The 21,390-nt window shown below is 43.8% G+C and overlaps 3 protein-coding genes across 3 annotated transcripts; 1 reads left to right on the top strand and 2 right to left on the bottom strand.

Annotated features, from left to right (window-relative positions):
• Positions 1-6,287: 6,287 nt before the first annotated feature.
• On the top strand, positions 6,288-7,226 carry LOC123932962 (olfactory receptor 10H3-like). The gene has a single exon (XM_045991750.1). The coding sequence runs from the start codon at positions 6,297-6,299 to the stop codon at positions 7,224-7,226; it is 930 nt and encodes a 309-aa protein (XP_045847706.1). The 5' UTR covers positions 6,288-6,296.
• A 2,779-nt stretch (positions 7,227-10,005) lies between these two features.
• Positions 10,006-10,944, bottom strand: LOC123932959 (olfactory receptor 10H4-like). Its single transcript, XM_045991748.1, has one exon. It carries the CDS (start codon positions 10,933-10,935, stop codon positions 10,006-10,008), a length of 930 nt encoding a protein of 309 aa, XP_045847704.1. The 5' UTR covers positions 10,936-10,944.
• Positions 10,945-19,991: 9,047 nt separating this feature from the next.
• LOC123932960 (olfactory receptor 10H4-like) lies at positions 19,992-20,930 on the bottom strand. Its single transcript, XM_045991749.1, has one exon. It carries the CDS (start codon positions 20,919-20,921, stop codon positions 19,992-19,994), a length of 930 nt encoding a protein of 309 aa, XP_045847705.1. The 5' UTR covers positions 20,922-20,930.
• Positions 20,931-21,390: the final 460 nt, after the last annotated feature.

Genomic DNA, 21,390 nt, shown 5'->3' with positions numbered 1-21,390 from the left:
TTTCCTCACCAATACCAATCCTACAACTACCTGACACCACCTTGGTGTCCTATAATTGTGTTCAGTTCTATGTGGAGATGACATTCACACCTACTGGTGCTCAGGGTATCTGTACTTCTTTCTGACATGGCTACAAAGTTGAGGGTTTCTACATTTCCCCCTTTCAGTTTAGATACTTTGCTAAAATGACTCACAGAAATCAGGAAAATGCAACACTTACTCTTCCCAGTTTATTATGAAAGACACAACTCAGGAACGGCCCAATAAAAGATGCCTCATGCAAGATATGGAGGAAAGAGCAAGGAACTTCCATGCCCTCTCTGCACATGCCGCCCTCTAGCTCCGCCATGTATTCACCAGCTGGGAAGGTTTCTGAATCCCATTCTTAGGGAGTTTTTATGGGGGTTTGATTACACAGACATGCTTGATTAAATCATTCATCATCATTATTGAATATCAATCTGTATCTCCTCCCCTCCCTGGAGATTCCAATTCACTAATCATCCCTTCGTTGTTCTGGTGAGCAACCCCCTTCCTAAAACTATCCAGGTGCCCTCAGCCACCACTCATCTCGGTAGCATACAGGAGCCACTGTATCACTCCTGAGACAAGGGTTAATGGAACTGGACAAAGTCCAAATATGTTATTATAGCCCAAGGATGCACACACTAAGATGAAGTCACTGGCTTGCATCACCATGAAAGCAGAGATAGGGTAAGTCAACCAAGCGGGGAGAAGTGGGGTTATCCAGTTTGGTCAGAAGACACTGAATACTTCCTTTAACCTAGAGAAACAATCCTCCAAGACCCACCTCTAAATTACCTTTATTCGGCAAAGCCTTCCAGCTGCCTTGACTCCAGGGCAGAGCCCTGGATTCCCACTCGGGGCTGCTCCAGCTCCCACCTTCCCTCTAATGCTGCCTTGACCCCAACTCATTGAGGGCATCTAATCCTGTCCTGGCTCCCCCAAGACTGGGAGTTCCTAGGCTTGAGCAGGGACTGGGGCTCTGGGCAGAGTTAGACAGTAGGGAGTCTTGATTTAGTTAGAGTGTTGGAGGAAGGAGTTGCAGGTCCCCAGAGGCCCTCTGAAGATCCTCCTGGCCTCTCAAGACTCTGAGGGCTGACCTTGCAGGTTGGTGTCCTGGGGAGGCCCTGGAGAGCAGCCTCCTGGGAAGTTGTAACAGGGATAAATCACATAGCCTCAGTTCCAGGAGTCCTGAGGTCTGGCCCCACACCTGCCGTTGTGTGCTGCTGACAGCCTCAGGCTGGAGAGCTTCTTCTCCCCTCCCCTGCTGGCTGCTTCCTGGAAGAGGAAACCCAGGCTGAGGGCGACCAGAAGGGACAGGGTAGGTGGCAATACTCAGGCAGCTGTGGGGAGGGAGACCCAGACTCGGAATTTGGACAGGGTCTGGGACAAAGTTCAGAAGACGGGCTCTTAGCTTTGGGCAGCTGCTGGGGGTCTTCTCAGGTTGCCCATATTGGGTTTAGTGTTCTTCACCCAACCTAGTGCCCTTTGCAGCTTCTAGGTCAGTAGTTCTCAATCTAGGGTGATTCTACCCCACAGGGCACATGTGCCCATGTCTGGAGACAGTTGTCATGACTCAGGAAGGCAGGAGAGGTTACAGCCACTAGGGGGATGAGGCCAGGGATGTTGAGCATAATAAAATGCAGAAGACAGCCACCATCCCAGAGAATGATATGGCCCCAAATGCGAGGAGTATTGAGGATCAGAAACCCTGCTCCAGGTGTGTGTCTTGTCTATGCTGTTGTGTCCTAACTTAGCAGGAGTTTTGCTATCCTGGAGGGTAGCCTTGTGGGGGAGGCAGAAGGTTGAGCTGGATGTACTCCTGTGGTGTGTGACATGGACTCCACACCTGTGTGTGAGACATCCTTTGTGAGAACAGAGTAGACAGAATTCTCTCCTGCACCTGTCAGAGGAGACTGGGGAACCCAGTCCAGAGAATGGCTGCCACCCCACCCAGCAGGATGTGGGAAGGCAGACTATAATGGTAAAATAGGGGCTACATGAGAGGGTGGAGGTTGGACCAGCCAACCCCCAACAGAACTGGGGTGTCAGGTTACCAGAGGGACTAAGGGTCATCATAAGGGCAGAGACCATGAATTTAGAATGGGGCCAACTGGTTCCATGTGGTATAGACTGAGGACAGCAAAGCAGCTTAGAGGACAAAAAAAAGATGTCAAATTCAGTGATAACTACCCACTTTAGGTGAACATGGGGCCCTTTCTGGGAAAGCCCATGGACCTTCTCCAGATGGTTCTCTGCTTACTCCCCCCTTTCATTTGGGGGAGAGGAGGCTCAGAGATGGAACTTTCTTTCTCAGAAACACACAGCAAAAGCTGAGACTTGAAGACTGGCTCTGATGACTACACTGGGTGTGTGTTTCAGGCAATGTTCTCTGGGATCCCAAAAGGAGTAGAAGCAGAGAAGGAGCCCGGGGCAGTGAGCAGTGCAGGGGAGAGGAGTGGAGCCACACAGACGGAGAGGAGCAGAGCACAGGGGCAGCATTTTGTAGACGGTGAGGATGCTGAGTGGAGGGGAATGAGGCACAGAAGGGAGATGACACCGGTGTCTGGGTTTCTGAAAGGGACACCTGAGTGGCCACCAGACTATTTCCTGGTCATCAGCACAGCCTTCCTCACTCCAGAAAGGTTCCTCCCCATCCTGCTGCTTCTGTGTCCTCTAGGCTCCATTCTGACCCCTATTGTGGGAGATCCTTGAGAACAAGACCCCAGGGAGACCATGGGGTGCAATTATTGCTGGGTCCTGTCCCAGAGCCCAGGATTTCGGGAGCTCTAGGCAGCAGATGAGGCTCAAATTATTCATAAAAATATATTTTTGTTTTATTTTATGGCAGACAACAGGTGCAGAGGTATGAGTCAATGATATTTCTGGTTCACTGCTTTTGATAATCTTGGTTTCCTTAATGTCCTTTCCTATTTTTGTCCATATTCTCTTTCTGCCACCCTGTTTCCCTCCAGTTTCGACAACCAACCATTCTAAGACACTGAAGTCATGCTTTTTGATTTCTGCATGCTCTTGTAGATAGGTATTCTCTGTGCATAACTATGTTGTAAATTATCTTTTTCCTTTTTTTAGTTTCATAGAAAATTGGTCACTTTTAGATTTATAGAGAAGTTTTTAGTTTACAGAAAAAGGAAGACCTCCTCTCTCCTGCATATTATTTCCTCTTCTACCTCTTGTGTTAGTGTAGTACATTTGTTCCAGTTGGTGAACCAATATGGATACATTATTATTAACTCAGCCCACGGGTTACATTAGAGTTCACTGTCTGTGTTGCACATTGTGTGGGTTTGACAAATGTATAGTGATATGCATCATTCAGAAGAGTTTCAGGGGCTCCGTATTTCATGTGCCCAAATGGAATTATACTGGAGAATTCATCTAATTTTTGTGTCATTCACTCAATATTATTTTTAAGCATTTTTATTTAAAATGAATTAATTAACCCGTAACGCACTATGGTTTCATAGGTACAAGCCTGTGATTCATCAGTCTTACATAATACCCAGTGCTCATTACATCACCTGCCCTCCTTAATGTGCACCACCCAGTTACCCCATCCCTTCACCCCCTTCCCCTCCAGCAATCTTCAGTATTTTCCCTATGATTAAGAGTCTCTAAGGGTCCTATAGTCTATTGAGTGTGCATCCAACTGCTGCCTGGGACTCCAGTGTTTGCATCCAGCCCATGTGACCGGCCCTCTTTCCACTTTTGGACAAGCACTTTTCACATTCCCCACTACAAGCAATGTTACAAAACATTCCCTGACATGTTCCCTTATAAATACCTGTCAGCAATGGAGATAGATATTCAGGAGTACATGTGCTAACGCATAGAGCCCAGGAACTCTTAATTTTTTTTTTAACGGGATAACATTATCTTTTTTTTCCCATTTTATTTATTTTTTCAGCGTAACAGTATTCATTGTTTTTGCACAACACCCAGTGCTCCATGCAAAACGTGCCCTCCCTATTACCCACCACCTGTTCCCCCAACCTCCCACCCCTGACCCTTTAATTTTAACCCTCTAGTTCTCACAGGCAGTGCACTAATAGTGTTTTCTCCCCATACCTGATCAGCAGTGGGCACTTTCTAATTTGGGACCTTAAATACGTAGACACTGAATTTCCACTGCATTTCTCTTCCTTTCTCTCCCTTCCCCTCTCTCTCTCTTTCTTTTTAGCATGTTTTCATTTGCTTGTGCTATACCCGATGTGAGCTCTCTGCTCACACCTTTGCTCATTCCTGCGTTGAGATTTCTATTTCTTGTAGATGGAACTGGTTTTTTGTCATTCTACATCATATTCCCTGGTCAGTTGTGGACAATGACAGTGATCTTTCCTCACCTTTCCATCAGCTCTTAGCTGGATCCAGAACATCATTTGTTGAACGAATACTCTTCTTCTTGATGTTTTCATTCTTTCAAAAACACCTAATGTTTGTGTTTCTGAAGTTTATTTAAGAAGTCCTTCTCCAACCCCAGATCAACAAAATTCTTCTCCTATACCTTCTCCTCTTAACTTCCCATGGTCATATTTCGTATTTATGTCTTGAATCCTGGAATCCACCTTTGCAAATGGTCTTGGGCAGAAACTCAGACTGAGTTTGCTTCATAAAAGGACCAGCTTTTCCACCACAAAGTCCTAAACAATCCACCTTTTCCCTTTGACTTGTGCTCCCACCTTTAGCACATGTTAAGCTGTGACTCATGTGGGGATATTTTCTGAGGTATCCAATCAATTCGGTCAGTGTCTGTGTCTGTTCCTGGTTCACACTTAAAAATGACTATGATGTGTATAATGTCCATGATGAGTCTTCACACCTGCCAGAGCATTTCTTTCCTATTGACTCCACGTTCAGAAGATCAGTATGGTTTTGCACTGACCTTAGTTTTCAGAAGGGATTGGAGGAAACTGTTATGAGATGCACAGCTGCTTCACTGAAAGTGTAAATGCAGTTGCTCTGGTGCTCTGATTTGAGGAAGAAGTGTTACCATTTCCATACTCACTGACCTCATCTGAGAGTGTAGATCTTTCTCTTTGTATTCAAACCACCTGCATTTTATCAATGGTAAAAATTTCTGAATATGGAGGCATTCATGTGCTTGTTTGATTCCTAGATATTGTACAACAGAGGCTTCCAAAGTGTGATATGAGGACCCTGGGGTCCCAGAGACCTTTTTGGGGGACCATCAGGTTCTCAGTTTTCCAATGAAGGTGAGGATGTATTTTTATCATATGCTTCAACTACAACCACATATTGCCCCAGCCTGAATGAAGAAGTAGATACAAGCATCATCTTGTCTCCCACCCAGCATGGGACAAATTTGCTAAAATGTAAGAAGAAGAAGGAGGCAGAGGAGGAGGAGGAGGAGGAGGAGGAGGACGACGACGACGACGAGAAAGAAGAAGAAAAGAAGAAGAAGAGGAAGAAGAAGAAGGAGGAGGAGGAGGAGGAAGAGGAGGGGGAGAGGAGAGGGAGAAGAAGAAAGAAGAAAGAAGAAGTAGGAGGAGGAGAAGGAGGAGGAGGGTGGGAAAGAAACCACTCTTGTGACTAAATGTTAATTTTGTAAAAGTAGTTACTTTCCTAAATAATTGTTAATTACACTGACATTGAACAGGTTGATTCTTCTTTAGAACGTATCCAGAACTGAATATTGTCAGAAAATCTGTGTTTCTTTCTAATCTGGTCAACACGGGGAGTGATAATGCCCCTAAACAAAAGCCCATTAGCGGCTCAACTTTTCTTGAGTGTAAAGAAATCGCCAGACCAAAATGCGAGAGAGCTGTTTCTTTATACTTTGTGTCACTCGTGGGAATGGTATCTTACTTTTTACTTCAAATTCATACTTTGAATGACAACTACTCTGCACTTCTATGAGAAATACTGGTTTTTGGCAGCAGGTCTTGTCTTCTACAGCTCAGTGCTCTCTCACACTGTGGTATGTTCTGACTTCATTCGTTCGCTTTTTCTGGGTGGACAAGCCAGTCTCCTCCTTTCTAGTCCTTACATACCTTCTTTCCTTTTCTTTTCTCAGAGCACCACTCACGGCTTTCAGTTCCATGTTAAAGAACAGCAGAAACAGTGAGTATCCTTGTCATTTTCCCAATCCTAAGACACTGCATCTGTGTTCCTCCATTTTGTATATTTTCTAGGGTATATTGTTATATAGATTCATGATCTTTATTCTGGTCGCCTTCATTCCCTCTGTGATCTGAGCAGATGCAGCATCCGGGGCTGGTCAGAACTATAGCATGGTGTCTGAATTCATCCTCGTGGGCTTCTCCAACTTCCCACAGCATCTCCTACCTATCTTCTTCCTGCTGTACCTGCTGATGTACCTGTTCACGCTGCTGGGGAACCTGCTCATCATGGCCACTGTCTGGAGTGAGCGCGGCTTGCACACACCCATGTACCTCTTCCTGTGTGCTCTGTCGACCTCCGAGATTCTGTTCACTGTTGCCGTCACACCTCGCATGCTGGTTGACATGCTCTCCAGCCACCGTTCCATCAGCTTCATGGCCTGTGCCAGTCAGATGTTCTTCTCTTTCACATTCGGCTTCACTCACTCCTTCCTGCTCATGATCATGGGGTATGACCGCTACGTGGCCATCTGCCACCCCCTGCGCTACAACGTGCTCATGAGTACCCGCACCTGTGCCCATCTGGTGTCCTGGACCTGGGCTGGTGGCTCAGTCATGGGGATGATGGTGACCCTGATAGTTTTTCATCTCACCTTCTGTGGGTCTAATGTGATACACCATTTTGTCTGCCACGTGTTTTCTCTCTTGAAGTTGGCCTGTGGGAATGAGAATTCCTCTGTCACCTTGGGTGTGATCCTGGTGTGTGTCACAGCTCTGATGGGATGTTTATTCCTCATCATGCTCTCCTATGTCTTCATTGTGGCTGCCATACTGAGGATCCCCTCAGCTGAAGGCAGGCACAAGACCTTTTCCACATGTGTGTCCCACCTCACTGTGGTCATTGTGCACTACAGTTTTGCGTCCATTATCTACCTCAAGCCCAAGGGCCCCCGTTCTATGGACAGTAACACTCTGATGGCCACCACCTATACAGTCTTCACTCCCTTTCTCAGCCCGATCATTTTCAGCCTCAGGAATAAGGAGCTCAAGAATGCCATAAGGAGAAGTTTTCAGAGAAAATTCAATCCCCTAAGCTCTTGATGGCCAGTTTGTTGGTGAGGAAATAGGATAGCTAGGCTGGGCATAATGATGAATCTCTCCACAAGACTTTTGTAGAGATTTAATATATGAAAATACTGAAAGGTATGGTTGGACGCATGCATAGGTATTGGAGCACGCTACATATTTGTTTTTCTTCAATTTTTTGCTCCCTTTTGCCTAGGAACTAGCGATCGTCATCTCTTGTTCTTTCCTCTGTGAGATGAAGTCCATCCCATTGTCTATGTCTAAGAATATGTTTTCTGCCTATGAGCCAGAGCGGGGCATCATATGGATGTGTTTGGGCACTGAGGCCAATGGTTCTTCTTGAATGGAGAAACCAGGAAAGACTTTGTTTCCTCCAACCTAAGTATAAACAGAAATTAGCATAATAATGAATGCCACAACATTGCAGCATTTAGGGGGTGGGGCATTGTGTCCAGTGTTTTATAGTCACCCTTTAGTATGAAAATGTACGAAAAATAAACAAACTATTTGTCTCCATGAAGGTACTTCACCCGGTCTATTCCCTTCTGTCTGTAGGTGACAGATCCTAGGCGAATTTTTCTATACTGATCTGAATTGAGAGAAGGATGTCAGAATATGAAGTGAAGAGTACAAGGTAGAAAGGGAGGGACTAGAGAGGAGGTCGGAGTGGAGGAGTAGAGGGCTCAGTATATGAAAACACACAGAATGCTAAAAGTGTGTTGCTATCTGACATCTTATAGAAATCCTTTTCCCTTCTTCCCCACCTTACATTCAGTGAAACATCAATTTCTCATTCTTGTGTTTTACTTGAATCTATCTGGGGGATGTGTTGGAGGGCACAGTAGTATCTCAGGATGGCACAAAGAGAGATCAGGGTATGGGTACCTTCTTTACAGATTAGAAATTTTGCGGGAGGTCACCCATGAATGAAGGAGTCACATGAAATTTTACATCGGTCTGAGTTCCATGCTGCAGTTTGGGAATACCATATATCTGAACATCCAAGAAGAGGACCTTTTGTTGGTTGGTGTAAGTTCATACTCAAAGCTGTGGCCAGATATTTAGGCTGCGGATAGAAGGCGTTTTATAATATAAATGTAAGAATGGCTATCACATATGAGCACTTGCCGTTTGCCAAATGTTGTGGGAAGGGTTTCCTGTGCATTCACTCTTCTACGTCTCAAAATAAGTTATTATTTCTAAACATATAGACATGACCCAAATCTATTCCTATTCACGTTTTTGTAAAGCAGAAAATGCAAATCTGAGAGATGATTTGACACAGAGACAGTGCCTTGGAGTGGTGAAGCAGGAATTCATTACAATCTGCATATGTGTGCCGTTGGTGATCAGGAATGCACCTCTCTCAGGTGCCTGCGCAGTGAAGTGTGGTCCTGACTGGAAGAGGAAGACTGTCATTAGAAGGAATAGACACCCTTCAGGGTGGGAGGGCAGGTGCAGCCCTAGACACACACCCCTTCACACAGCCAGAGAGAAACACTGGCTCCAGAGGAGTTACGGAGACACTTTGTCACACCGACACTGACAATGAGACCCTGGGCTTCCATTTCATTATTTTACAATTATTGATGTTAATGACTCCTGCCAACCCATCACACCTAAGAGGTTCTTTTCCAGAGCTGTGACTGTGTTCCCTTCCCCCAGCAAAAGGGACTGCATGCTGATGAGATGCAGTTAAGGGTCTGAGACAGAGGGATTGCCCTGGATCATCCCGATGGGCTTGCAATAACTGCAAGTGTCCTTCTGAAAGGGGGCAGGAGGGGTCAGACACAGAGAAGTAGGTGATGTTACACTGGAAGGAGGGACTGGAGTAGCTGAGCCAGGAACCTTGAGCCCAGGAATGCCTGCTGCCTCTGGCAGCTGGGACAGCAGGAGACAGAACCTCCCCTAGATCCCCAGAAGGACTCAGCCCTGCTTCCACCTTGACTCATACCTGGTGACCCTGCTTTTGGCTTCTGGCCTCCAGCATAGAGGAGGATAGATGTGTGTGGTTTTAAGTCACTAGGTGTATGTGCTTTGTTACAGTAGCCCTAGAAAATGGATTCGTGAAGTGACATCCTGTCATTCTATGTGATTTGTTTCATTACAGAATTAGTTTCAAGCCAGATTCTTAGGCCATTCTTCTCTATGGAGAAGACTTAGGGCATTGTGATCACTCATGAGAAGGGCTGAGTATCCTTGGAAGTCCATCAGCAAAGATGAAGGATCCTGATAGTCCAGCTGCAGGATTTGCTATTTGGCAGCAAGGCCCTAGAGGTGTGTTGTGGGGACACACATGCTGTGAAGCTGTAGGATACCCAGCCCAGGGACTCTGGTCTACACCCAAAGAACTCAGGGGAGTAGGAACTGGAGGACAGCAGGAAACTTCTCCGTGCTCAGTGTGGATTGTGTGAGCTTGGAAGGTGTGCTAAAACTCCTGTGAGATGAGCCCTCTGCATTATAATAAGGATACACAAATATGCACATCATCAGAGAGAACGCCGAGTTGCAGGGGGCTTGACCTGGTGGAAATACTTACACAAAGGAAAAAGCACCAGGGATCTAGAGATCTGGAACTCATCTCTTTAGTGTGAAAAGATGACATTTTTTTTAAACATCTAATTTTATTTTATTTTTTTCATTAAACAAACATCTACCATGTATCCAACACCTATGGATCTATTCCACAGTACCTGTTTAGTATGCTCACATATTGAATCTCTACAACAGTCTTATGGAGAGTCATTATTATTCCCAACCCTGCTATCATATTTTCTTATGACCAAACTGGCCATCAGGAGCTTAGGGGATTGAATTTTCTCTGGAAGCTTTTCTTTATGGCATTCTTGAGCTCCTTATTCCTGAGGCTGAAAATGATTGGGCTGAGAAAGGGAGTGAAGACTGTATAGGTGGTGGCCATCAGAGTGTTACTGTCCAAAGAATGGGAGCCTTTGGGCTTGAGGTAGATAATGGAGGCAAAACCGTAGTGCACAATGACCACAGTGAGGTGGGACACACATGTGGAGAAGGTCTTGTGCCTGCCTTCAGCTGAGGGGATCCTCAATATGGTGGTCACAATGAAGACATAGGAGAGGATGATGAGGAATAAACATCCCATCAGAGCTGTGACACAAACCAGGATCACAGCCAAGGTGACAGAAGATGTCTCCTTCCCACAGGCCAACTTTAGGAGGGAAAGCACGTGGCAGCCAAAATGATGGATCACATTAGACCCACAGAAGGTGAGACGAAAAACTATCAGGGTTACCATCATCCCTATGATTGAGCCACCAGCCCAGCTCCAGGAAACTAGACGGGCACAGGTGTGGGTGCTCATGAGCACGTTATACCACAGGGGGTGACTGATGGCCACGTAACGATCATAGCCCATGACTGTGAGCAGGAAGGAGTGGGTGAAGCCAAATGTAAAGGAGAAGAACATTTGGCTGGCACAGGCCACAAAGGCGATGGTGTGGCGGGTTGAGAGCATGTCAACCAGCATGCGAGGGGTGAGGGTAACAGTGAACAGAATCTCAGAGGTAGACAAGGCGCACAAGAAAAGGTACATGGGTGTGTGCAGGCTGTGCTCATTCCAGACAGTGGCCATGATGATCAGGTTCCCCATCAGGGTGAACAGGTGCATCAGCAGGTACAGCAGGAAGAAGGCAGGCAGGAGATGTGGTGGGAAGGTGGAGAAGCCTAGGAGGATGAATTCAGAAACCATGCTATAGTTCTGACCCGCCTCAGATGCTGCATCTGCTGAGACCAGAAAGGATATGAAGGCCCATGGTTTATCCTATGAAGGACAAGCATGGTTCAGCATCAGAAAACCTATCATGTGGTTGTTCACATGAATAAACTAAAAAGGAAATATCATAATTATTTCAATCTAGGCAGCAATCCTGGATTACTAAGGTTCAATTCCTATTTGTGACTTTAAAATTTGATTTTTTAAAATTTTATTTTATTTTTTCAGTGTTCCAAGATTCATTGTTTATGTACCACACCCAGTAGCCCATGCAATACATACCCTCCTTATTACCCACCACCAGGCTCACCCACCTCCTCCTCCCCTCCCGTCCAAAACCCTCAGTTTGTTTCTGAGTCCACATTCTCTCATGCTTCTTCTCCACCTCTTATATGCCCAATTCACTTTTCCTTTTGTTCTCCTAATGTCCTCCATGTTATTCCTTATGTTCCACAAGTAAGTGAAACCATATGATAATTGACTTTCTCTGCTTGACTTATTTCACTCAGCACAATCTCCTCCAGTCCCATCCATGTTGATGCAAAAGTTGGGTAATCATCCTTTCTGATGGCTGCGTGATATTCCATTGTATATATGGATGATATCTTCTTTATCTATTTGTCTGTTGAAGGGCATCTTGGCTCTTTCCACATTTTGGCTATTGTGGACATTGCTGCTATGAACATTGGGGTACATATGGCCCTTCTTCTTACTGGGTATTTACCCCAAAGATACAGATGTAATTTTAGCTATTCTGACTGATGTACGGTGGTATCTCATGGTGGTTTTGATTTGTACTTCCTTGATGGTAAGAGATGTGGAACATTTTTTTCATGTGTCTGTTGGCCATTTGGGTGTCGTCTTTGGAGAATTATCTGTTCATGTCTTCTGCCCATTTCTTGACTGGATTATTTGTTTTCTGAGTGTTGAGTACGAGAAGTTCCTTAAGAGATCTTGGATATAGCCTTTTATGTATACTGTCATTTGCAAGTATCTTCTCCCACTCCGTGGCTTGTTTCTTAGTTTTGTTGACTGTTTCCTTTGCTGTGCAGAAGCTTTGTATCTTGATGAAGTCCCCAAAGTTCATTTTTGCTTTTCTTTCTCTTGCCTTTAGAGACGTGTCTTGAAAGAAGTCGCAGTGACCAATGTTGAAGAGGTTACTGCCTATGTTCTCTTCTAGGATTTTGATGGATTCCTGTGTCACATTTAGATCTTTCATCCATTTTGAGTTTATCTTGGGTATGGTATAAGAGCAAGGTCCAGTTTCATCTTTCTGCATGTGACTGTCTAATTTTCCCAGCACCATTTATTGAAGAGAGTGCCTTTTTCCCATTGTATATTCTTTTTTCCCCATTGTATATTCTTGCCTGATTTGTCAAAGATTAGTTGACCATAGAGTTGAGGGTCCATTTCTGGGTTATTTATTCTGTTCCATTATTCTATGTGTCTGTTTTTGTGCTAGTACTATTCTGTCTTGATGATCACAGCTTTGCAATATACCTTGAAGTCAGGCATTGTGGTGTCCCCAGCTTTGGCTTTCTTTTTCAACATTCCCCTGGCAACTCAGGGTCTTTACTGTTTCCATACAAATTTTAGAATTATTTGTTCCAGCTCTGTAAAAAATGTTGATGGTATTTCCCCCAATTCACTTTTCCTTTCCTTCTCCTAATGTCCTCCATGTTATTCCTTGTGTTCCACAGGTAAGTGAAACTATACATCCACAATAGCCAAACTGCGGGAAGAGCTGAGATGCCCTTAAACAGATGAATGGATAAAGAAGATGTGGTCCTCAAACTCAACACACACAAAACAGATAATCATGTCAAAAACTGGACAGAAGACATGAACAGACACTTCTCCAATGAAGACACACAAATGGGTAATAAACACATGAAAAAGTGTTCATCATGACTAGCCATCAGGGAGATTCAAATCAAAACCACATTGAGATACCACCTTACACCAGTTAGAATGCCCAAAATTAACAAGATAGTAAACAACAAGTGTTGGAGAGGATGTGGAGAAAGGGGAACCTTCTTGCACTGTTGGTGGGAATGCAAGTTGATGCAGCCACTTTGGAAAACAGTGTGGAGATTCCTTAAGAAATTAAAAATAGAGCTTCCCTATGACCTTGCAATTGCACTACTGGGTATTTACCCCAGTGATACAGAGGTAGTGAAAAGAAGGGCCTTCTGTACCCCAATGTTCATAGCAGCAATGGCCACAATGGCCAAACTGTGGAAAGAACCAAGATGCCCTTCAATGGGTGAATGGATAAGGAAGATGTGGTCCATATACACTATGGAGTATTATGCCTCCATCAGAAAGGATGAATACCCAACTTTTGTAGCAACGTGGACAGGACTGGAAGGGATTATGCTGAGTAAAACAAGTCAAGCAGAGAGAATCAATTATCATATGGTCTGGCTTATTTGTGGAGCATATGGAATAACCCGGAGGACCTGGGGAGATGGAGAGGAGAAGGGAGTTGGGGGAAATTGGAGGGGGACGTGAACCATGAGATACTGTGAACTCTGAAAAACAACCTGAGGGTTTTGGAGGGGTGGGGAGTGGGAGGTTGGGTGATCCTGGTGGTGGGTATTATGGAGGGCATGTATTGCATGCAGCCCTGGGTGTGGTGCATAAATAATGAATTCTGGAACACTGAAAAGAAATTAAAAAAATAAATAAAAATTTTAAAAAATTTTTAAAAAAGAAGATGTGGTCCATATATACAATGGAATATTATTCAGTCATCCGAAAGGATAAATACCCAACTTTTGCATCAACATGGATGGGACTGGAGGAGATTATGCTGAATGAAATAAGTCAAGCAGATATAAGCACACATCTCAAAGATTTTTTTCAACTCTCAAACATCTTAGCAATATTTATTGAACATTATTCTGTACTAGGCCATGAGATACAAAGAGGAATTCAAAGGTGCTCCCACTGCAATGAATACAAATTAATAATAGTTAATAAAAATGTGATATGTGCCTTAATACCAACAGTGAGTATACAATGTATACATAGTATGTAGAAAGAAGCAGCCCAGAAGAGTCAGGGAACCCTGGGACAAGTGGTCATTCTTAGATGAGGACCTAGGTGTATATCAGATAGAAAGTGATGGGAAGAAGAGGAGTGCAAGTAAGTGAGGACAATGCAGGCAGGGTACATGGGGGAAGCTAGGCAATGTGAAGTGATTGCATTCTGTGAATATTATGGTTAATATTAATAGTGCTCAAGCTAGGGAGTGGGACTAAAAATCCTGGCTTTCCTACTGGTTCTCCCACTTACAGCTCCAGAGCTACAAGTAAAATGTTTAGTTTCTTTTTCTTTATCGAAAATTAAGGTTTTATGTACTTCATGGGGTTGTTGGGAAGATCCAGTGAGTTAAATCACATAAGGATTTTAATAGGTGCCTAACAAATTTCAAGTATTCACTAAGGGTTAAATATTACTATAAGGTGGTCATAGAGACAGACAGTGAGAAGACCTTCTCAGAATCTTAAAGATTCTTAAAAAGCTTCTTTTCAACATGAAATCAACTAAGACTTTCTTAGTTAACTAAGAATATACATTGCAAAATTAACAAATAGTACATGAAGTGGTAAGCTAAGAGTGCCTTATTTTAGGATCAAGAACAAGCCAAGTTACTCACTGTCTCTGCTGCTCATTAGCAGGGAAGAGAAAGCCAGGAGAGGTGCTTCAGGAAAGATATCAAAAGAACGAATATCAGGATCAGAAGGGAAGAGATCATCTACCTAGAAAGGTAAAACAATGAAGGTGGAACATATTTGAGCAAAGACAGAAAGAACACAAGTTGCAGAAGACTAGATCAACTTCCCAAACTCACAGTATTCCCCATAGAATTATACTTGTAATAGTCAACACTAAAGATAGAATTTAAGGGAAACATAAAGTAACATTACCGATAGTGAGACAAACTGTAATGAGAGAGTGCTCATACATTTTGGTCTCATGATTTCTTTCCACTAGAAACCTATTGAGTCCCCTAAAGGGCTTTTGTTCAAGGGAGTTATAACTCTCCATTCATACCATATTAGTAATGAAAATTGAGATTCTTTGAGAATATTTAGTTATTAACACATTAAAAAGAACAATAATCAGCCATTGATTCAACCTAAAGGAACATCAACTCATGCTAATATAAGAAACACTTTAGGAAAGTAACCACATTTTTAAAAACTCGCTTAGTGAGACATGTGGCTTTGTTCTGCATTTTAGCAAATTTGTCCAATGCTGGCTGGATGGAAGACAAGATGATGCTCATATCTGTTTCTGCATTCAGCCTGTGGCACTATGTGGTTTTAATTGAAACATATGACAAAAATACATCCTCCCCTTTATTGGAAAATTGAGGACCTGATGACCTCCCAAAAGGGTCTCCAGGGCCCCAGGGATCCCCATATCACACTTTGAAAACCTCTGGTTTAAAATATCTAGGAATTAACCAAGCATATGCAGTATCTCCAAGGACAGAATTTAAAAAATTTTTATTTTATTTTTCCAGTGTTCCAAGATTCATTGTTTATGCACCATACCCAGTGCTCCATGCAATATATGCTCTTCTTAATACCCACTACCAGGCTCACCCAACTCCCTACCTCCTCCCCTCCAAAACCCTCAGTTTGTTTCTTAGAGTCCACAGACTCTCATGGCTCATCTCCCCCTCCAATTTCCCCCAACTCACTTCTCCTCTCCTTCTTTCAATGTCCTCTGTGTTATTCCTTATGCTCCACAAGTGAAACCATATAATTGACTCTCTCTCTGCTTGACTTGTTTTGCATCGTGTCCTCCAGTCCCATCCATGTTGATACAAAAGTTGGGTTTTCATCCTTTCTGATGGAGGCACAATACTCCATTGTATATACAGACCGCATCTTTATCCATTTGTCTGTTGAAAGGCATCTTGGCTTTTTTCACAGTTTGGCGATTGTGGCCATTGCTGCTATGAACATTGGGGTACAGATGGCCCTTCTTTTCACTACCTCAGTATCTTTGGGGTAAATACCCAATAGTGCAATTGCAGGGTCATGGGGAAGCTCTATTTTTAATTTCTTAAGAACCTCCACACTGTTTTCCAAAGTGGCTGCACCAACTTGCATTCCCACCAACAGTGCAAGAAGGTTCCCCTTTCTCCACATCCTCTCCAACACAAGTTGTTTACTGTCTTATTAATTTTGGGCCATTCTAACTGGTGTCAGGTGGTATCTCAATGTGGTTTTGATTTGAATCTCCCTGATGGCTAGTCATGATGAACATTTTTTCATGTGTTTGTTAGCCACTTGTATGTCTTCTTTGGAGAAGTGAAGGACAGAAATTTTAATCACAGATAGATATGTAGAAGATAGTATGGGTACATGGAAAATATGGAAACCACTGTGCTCTCTTGGATGGGGTAAGCTAATATAGCAATTACGTCAGTTCTTCCTCAAATTATATTCAGTGCAACAGCATTTATAGTGGGTATTAAGGAGGGCACATAATGCATGGAGCACTGGATGTGGTGCATAAACAATAAATTTGGGAACACTGAAAAAATAAAGAAAAATTTTAAAAATAATAAAAGCAGTACATGCTGTAACACATTAAAAAAGAAGTTAAATTTAAGAACTATCTTAAACTTCTTTCTGAAAGATAGTCAGTGAAAAGCTATACTGGTCTTCTAAAAAGGGAGTACACAAGAGAGAGAGAGATATCCCTCCCCACATTGAGACTCACTATAGACTAGGAATCATTTTAAAAAGTGTAACAGTGGAACAGACGTGTATGATCATGCTGGTTGGACATCTCAGAAAATATCCCTACTTGATTCTAAACGCAATATGTGATAAAGGTGGGAGCACAATTCAAATGGAAAAAATGGATTGTTGACTGGTTTGTGGTGGAAAACTCGTGGGTTTATGAAGTGGTGCAAATCTGGATTCCTGCCCAGGACAACAACCAAAATAGATGGATTTTATGCATAAAGTGAAATATAAATTTAATAGAAAAGGGTGTAGGAGAATAACCTTGCGATTTCAGAGTGAAACCAGAGTTTCTTAACCAAAACTCAAAACCACAAATATTAAGGTGATATGGAGAAAGGAGAACACTTTTACACTGTTGGTGGGAATGCAAACTGGTGCAGTCACTCTGGAAAACAGCATGGAGATTCCTCAAAAAGTTAAAAATAGAACTACCCTGTATCTAGCAATTGCACTACTACATATTTACCAAAAGAACAAAAAATACAAATTCAAAGGTATACATGCACCCTGATGTTTATAGCAGCATTATCTGCAATAGCTAAATTATGGGAACAGCTCAAGTGTTGGATAAAGAAGATGTGGTTTCTATATACAATAGAATATTACTCAGCCATCAAAAGAATGAAATCTTGCTGTTTGCAACAGCATGGATGGAACTAGAGAGTATTATGCTAAATGAAATAAGCCAGTTAGGGAAAGAACAGAGCACCAGAAATTACTTTGTATGATGCTGTAATAGGGTATACATGTTTCTATACGTTTCTCAAAACCCAAGGATGGGTAACACAGTCAACCCTAGTATAATATAATACAACCCTAATATAATACAATATAAGTTAAGTTAAGTTAATAATTATGTATCTATCCATATTGGATCACCAACTGGAACAAATGCACCACAAGAATACCAGATTGTACAGCCTTCAGCAATGCTGACCTCAACTCACCAGATGCCAGTAGCATCCCCTCCCTCCCCATGAGCTCTGATAACCAGGAGGTCCTCCAGGAAAGTATAAACATTTTACATTGGATGTGCAGAATCAGCCCCAAACAAGAATGCAGACTTAGAAGCTCCAAAGGGCACTAGGCTGTGTGAGAACCCAGAACCCAGAGTGGGCAACCTGAGAATAACCCCAGCAGTTCCCCAAGGCTAAAAGTCTGTCTTATGATCCTTCTCCTAGACTCTGTCCCCATCCCAAGTTTCGTTCTTGCTTCCCACAACTGTACGAATATCACCACCTACCCCATCCCTCCTGGTCCTCCTCAGCCTGGGCTGTCTCTTCCAGGAAGCAGCCAGCAGGGGAGGGCAGAAGAAGCTCTCCTGCCTGAGTCTGTCACTGGCACACAGCGGCAGGTGTGGGCCAGACCTTGAAGCTCCTGGATGCTCCACGCTTTACCCCTGCTGCAGCTTCCCAACAGGCTGCTCCCCAGGGCCTTCCTGGGACACCAACCTGCAAGGTCTGACCTCAGAGTCTGGAGAGGCCAGGAAGATCATCAGAGGGCCTCTGGGGACCCACAGCCTCTATTCCTTCCTCCAGTAGCCCAACACAACCAAGGCTCCCTATTGTTCTGTCTGCCTTGAGCATCCCAGCCTTGGATGAGGCCTAGAAACTCCCAGTCTTGGGAGAGACAGGACTGGATTAGATGCCCTCCGTCAGTTGGGGTCAGAGTAGGGTCAGAGGGAAGAAAGGAGCTGGAGCGGCCCAGAGTGGGAATTCAGGGTTCTGCCCTGGGGTCAAGGCAGCTGGAAGGCTCCTCAGAATAAAGGTAATTTAGAGCTGGGTCTTGGAGAGTCTGTTCTCTTGGTGAATGGAAGTGTTCAGTGTCTTCTGGCCAAAGTGGAAAGCCCCGCTTCTCCTCTTGGTGGATTTACCCTGTGTTGTCATGGTGATCCAGCCAGAGAATTCACATTAGTATGTGCATCCTTGGGATGTAATAACACATTTAGTCTTTGTCCAGTTCCTAAGACACAGCTCCTAAGCCCCTGTCTCAGGAGTGATAATAGTAGCTTCTGTATGCTAATAAGATGAATGGTGACTGGAGGCCCCATCTCTCCTTGTGGTCAAGTTCTTCCCTACCCCTGTTTTCCTGGTAGTCCAGGCCAAAGAATCTACATTAACATCTGCCTCTCTGTGATATTGTCAAACTAATATTTTGTTTCTTGTGTGTCCTTGTTTACTGACCATCTGAAGAGAGTCTTTGTATGCTCATGAGATGAATGGAGGCTGTGGGTTTAACACTACAAAGTATCTGCTGCCTCGAGCTCTAATACCTGGCCTCATCGTTGAGTAATAGTTTTCCAGGAAGATCCAGGAAGTTCTCCTTCCCAAATGCTCAGACATATGCTTTACCAAACCCCCAGCATGGGAATCAGATAGGCCTAACATTCCATGTGACCCCCTTCATTCATGTGTTGTGTGACCTCCACTGGCATTTCTCCTCTGCATAATAATAGTATCCATACCATTGGCCTCTCTTCTGTCATTTGAGATAGCACTGTGCTCTCCAGCAAATCCTCTAGATTCAAGTGAAACAGGAGTGAGAACTTGATGTTTTACTGAAGGTAATGTGGGGAAAAGGGAAAGGGATTTCCGTAAGATGTCAGTTAGCAACACAGTTTTAATATTCTGCATGTTCTTATCCAAACACTGAACATCTCCTCGCTTAGCTCTTTCCCTCTCCCTCCCTTCCTCTTTCTCTTTACTTCATACTCAGACATCCTTCAGTCAACTAAGATCAACATAGAAACTTATTTAGGGTCAATCCCCTCCAAAGACAGGGAGAACTATAAAGAGTCAGCCATCTTCTTGGAGACAAATAGTTTATTTTCTCTTGTGCATATGCTATAATTAAAAGATAATACTTACACAACACTGGACACAGTGCCCAATAAGAAAAGCCCCAATGCTGGTGGCATTTATTATTTTCCTTGCTCTTGTTGTCCTTATGGTGGAGGAGGGGAAGGACTGCCCTACTTCTCCATGCAAGAAGAACCATTGCCATCAGTGGACTGACACATCATTGTGATGGCCCCCACTGGCCCATAGGTAAATAACACATTCTTAGACATAGGTACTGGGACGGACTTCATCACATGGTGTCAAGAATGAGAGATGGTGATCACTAGAGGCTATGCAAGAGGGAACAAATTGAAAACAAATTGAAGGAAAAAAAAACCGCCTACCATGCATCGAACACCTATGGATGCATCCCACAATACCTATTTAGTATTCTTCTTCGAGACCAAACAGGCCATCAGGAGCTTAGGGGATTGAATTTTCTCTGGAAGCTTTTCTTTATGGCATTCTTGAGCTCCTTATTCCTGAGGCTGAAAATGATCGGGCTGAGAAAGGGGGTGAAGACTGTATAGGTGGTGGCCATCAGAGTGTTACTGTCCATAGAATGGGGGCCCTTGGGCTTGAGGTAGATAATGGAGGCAAAACCATAGTGCACAATGACCACAGTGAGGTGGGACACACATGTGGAGAAGGTCTTGTGCCTTCCTTCAGCTGAGGGGATCCTCAATATGGCGGCCACGATGAAGACATAGGAGAGAACGATGAGGAATAAACATCCCATCAGAGCTGTGACACACACCAGGATCACACTCAAGGTGACAGAAGATGTCTCCTTCCCACAGGCCAGCTTTAGGAGGGAAAACACGTGGCAGCCAAAATGATGAATCACATTAGACCCACAGAAGGTGAGATGAAAAACTATCAGGGTCACCATCATCCCCATGACTGAGCCACCAGCCCAGGTCCAGGACACCAGACGGGCACAGGTGCAGGTAGTCATGAGCACATTGTAGCGCAGGGGGTGGCAGATGGCCAAGTAGCGGTCATACCCCATGATCATGAGCAGGAAGGAGTGGGTGAAGCCGAATGTGAAAGAGAAGAACATCTGACTGGCACAGGCCACAAAGCTGATCGAATGGTGGCTGGAGAGCATGTCCACCAGCATGCGAGGTGTGACGGCAACAGTGAACAGAATCTCAGAGGTAGACAGGGCACATAAGAAGAGGTACATGGGTGTGTGCAGGCTCTGCTCATTCCAGACAGTGGCCATGATGATCAGGTTCCCCAGAAGGGTGAACAGGTACATCATCAGGTACAGCAAGAAGAGGATGGGCAGGAGATGCTGTGGGAAGTTGGAGAAACCCAGAAGGATGAATTCAGACACCATGCTATAGTTCTGACCAGCCTCGGATGCTGCATCTGCTCAGATCATGGAGGAAATGAAGGCGACCAGAATAAAAATCATAAAGATCGTGGATCTATATAACAATAACCTTAAAAAAAATCTACAAAATGGAAGAACATTAGATGCAGTGTGTTAGGATTGGGAAAATGACAAGGATACTCACTGTTTCTGCTGTTCTTTAGCATGGAACTGAAAGCTGTGAGTGGTGCTCTAAGGAAAGAAAAGAAAGAAGATATGTAAGAATTGGAAAGGAAGAGACCTGCTCATCTGACAGAAAAAGCAAAAGAATGAAATGAGAACATACCACAGTGTGAGAGAGCACTGAGCTGTAGAAGACAAGATTTGCTTCTAAAAACCAGTATTTCTCATAGAAGTGCAGAGTAGTCGTCATTCAAAGTATGAATTTGAAGTAAAAAGTCGGATACCATTCCCACAAGTGACACAAAGTATA

Source organism: Meles meles, chromosome 20 (genome assembly GCF_922984935.1).
Source record: "Meles meles chromosome 20, mMelMel3.1 paternal haplotype, whole genome shotgun sequence".
In the NCBI taxonomy this organism is placed as follows: domain Eukaryota; kingdom Metazoa; phylum Chordata; class Mammalia; order Carnivora; family Mustelidae; genus Meles; species Meles meles.
The sequence above is the reverse complement of the archived record's forward strand: the minus strand, read 5'-3'. Positions and strand labels throughout refer to the sequence as shown.

Bases quoted from the DNA above. Each gene is read 5' to 3' on its own strand.
- LOC123932962 (XM_045991750.1), top strand. From the start codon at position 6,297: ATGGTGTCTGAATTCATCCTCGTGGGCTTCTCCAACTTCCCACAGCAT.
- LOC123932960 (XM_045991749.1), bottom strand. From the start codon at position 20,921: ATGGTGTCTGAATTCATCCTTCTGGGTTTCTCCAACTTCCCACAGCAT.
- LOC123932959 (XM_045991748.1), bottom strand. From the start codon at position 10,935: ATGGTTTCTGAATTCATCCTCCTAGGCTTCTCCACCTTCCCACCACAT.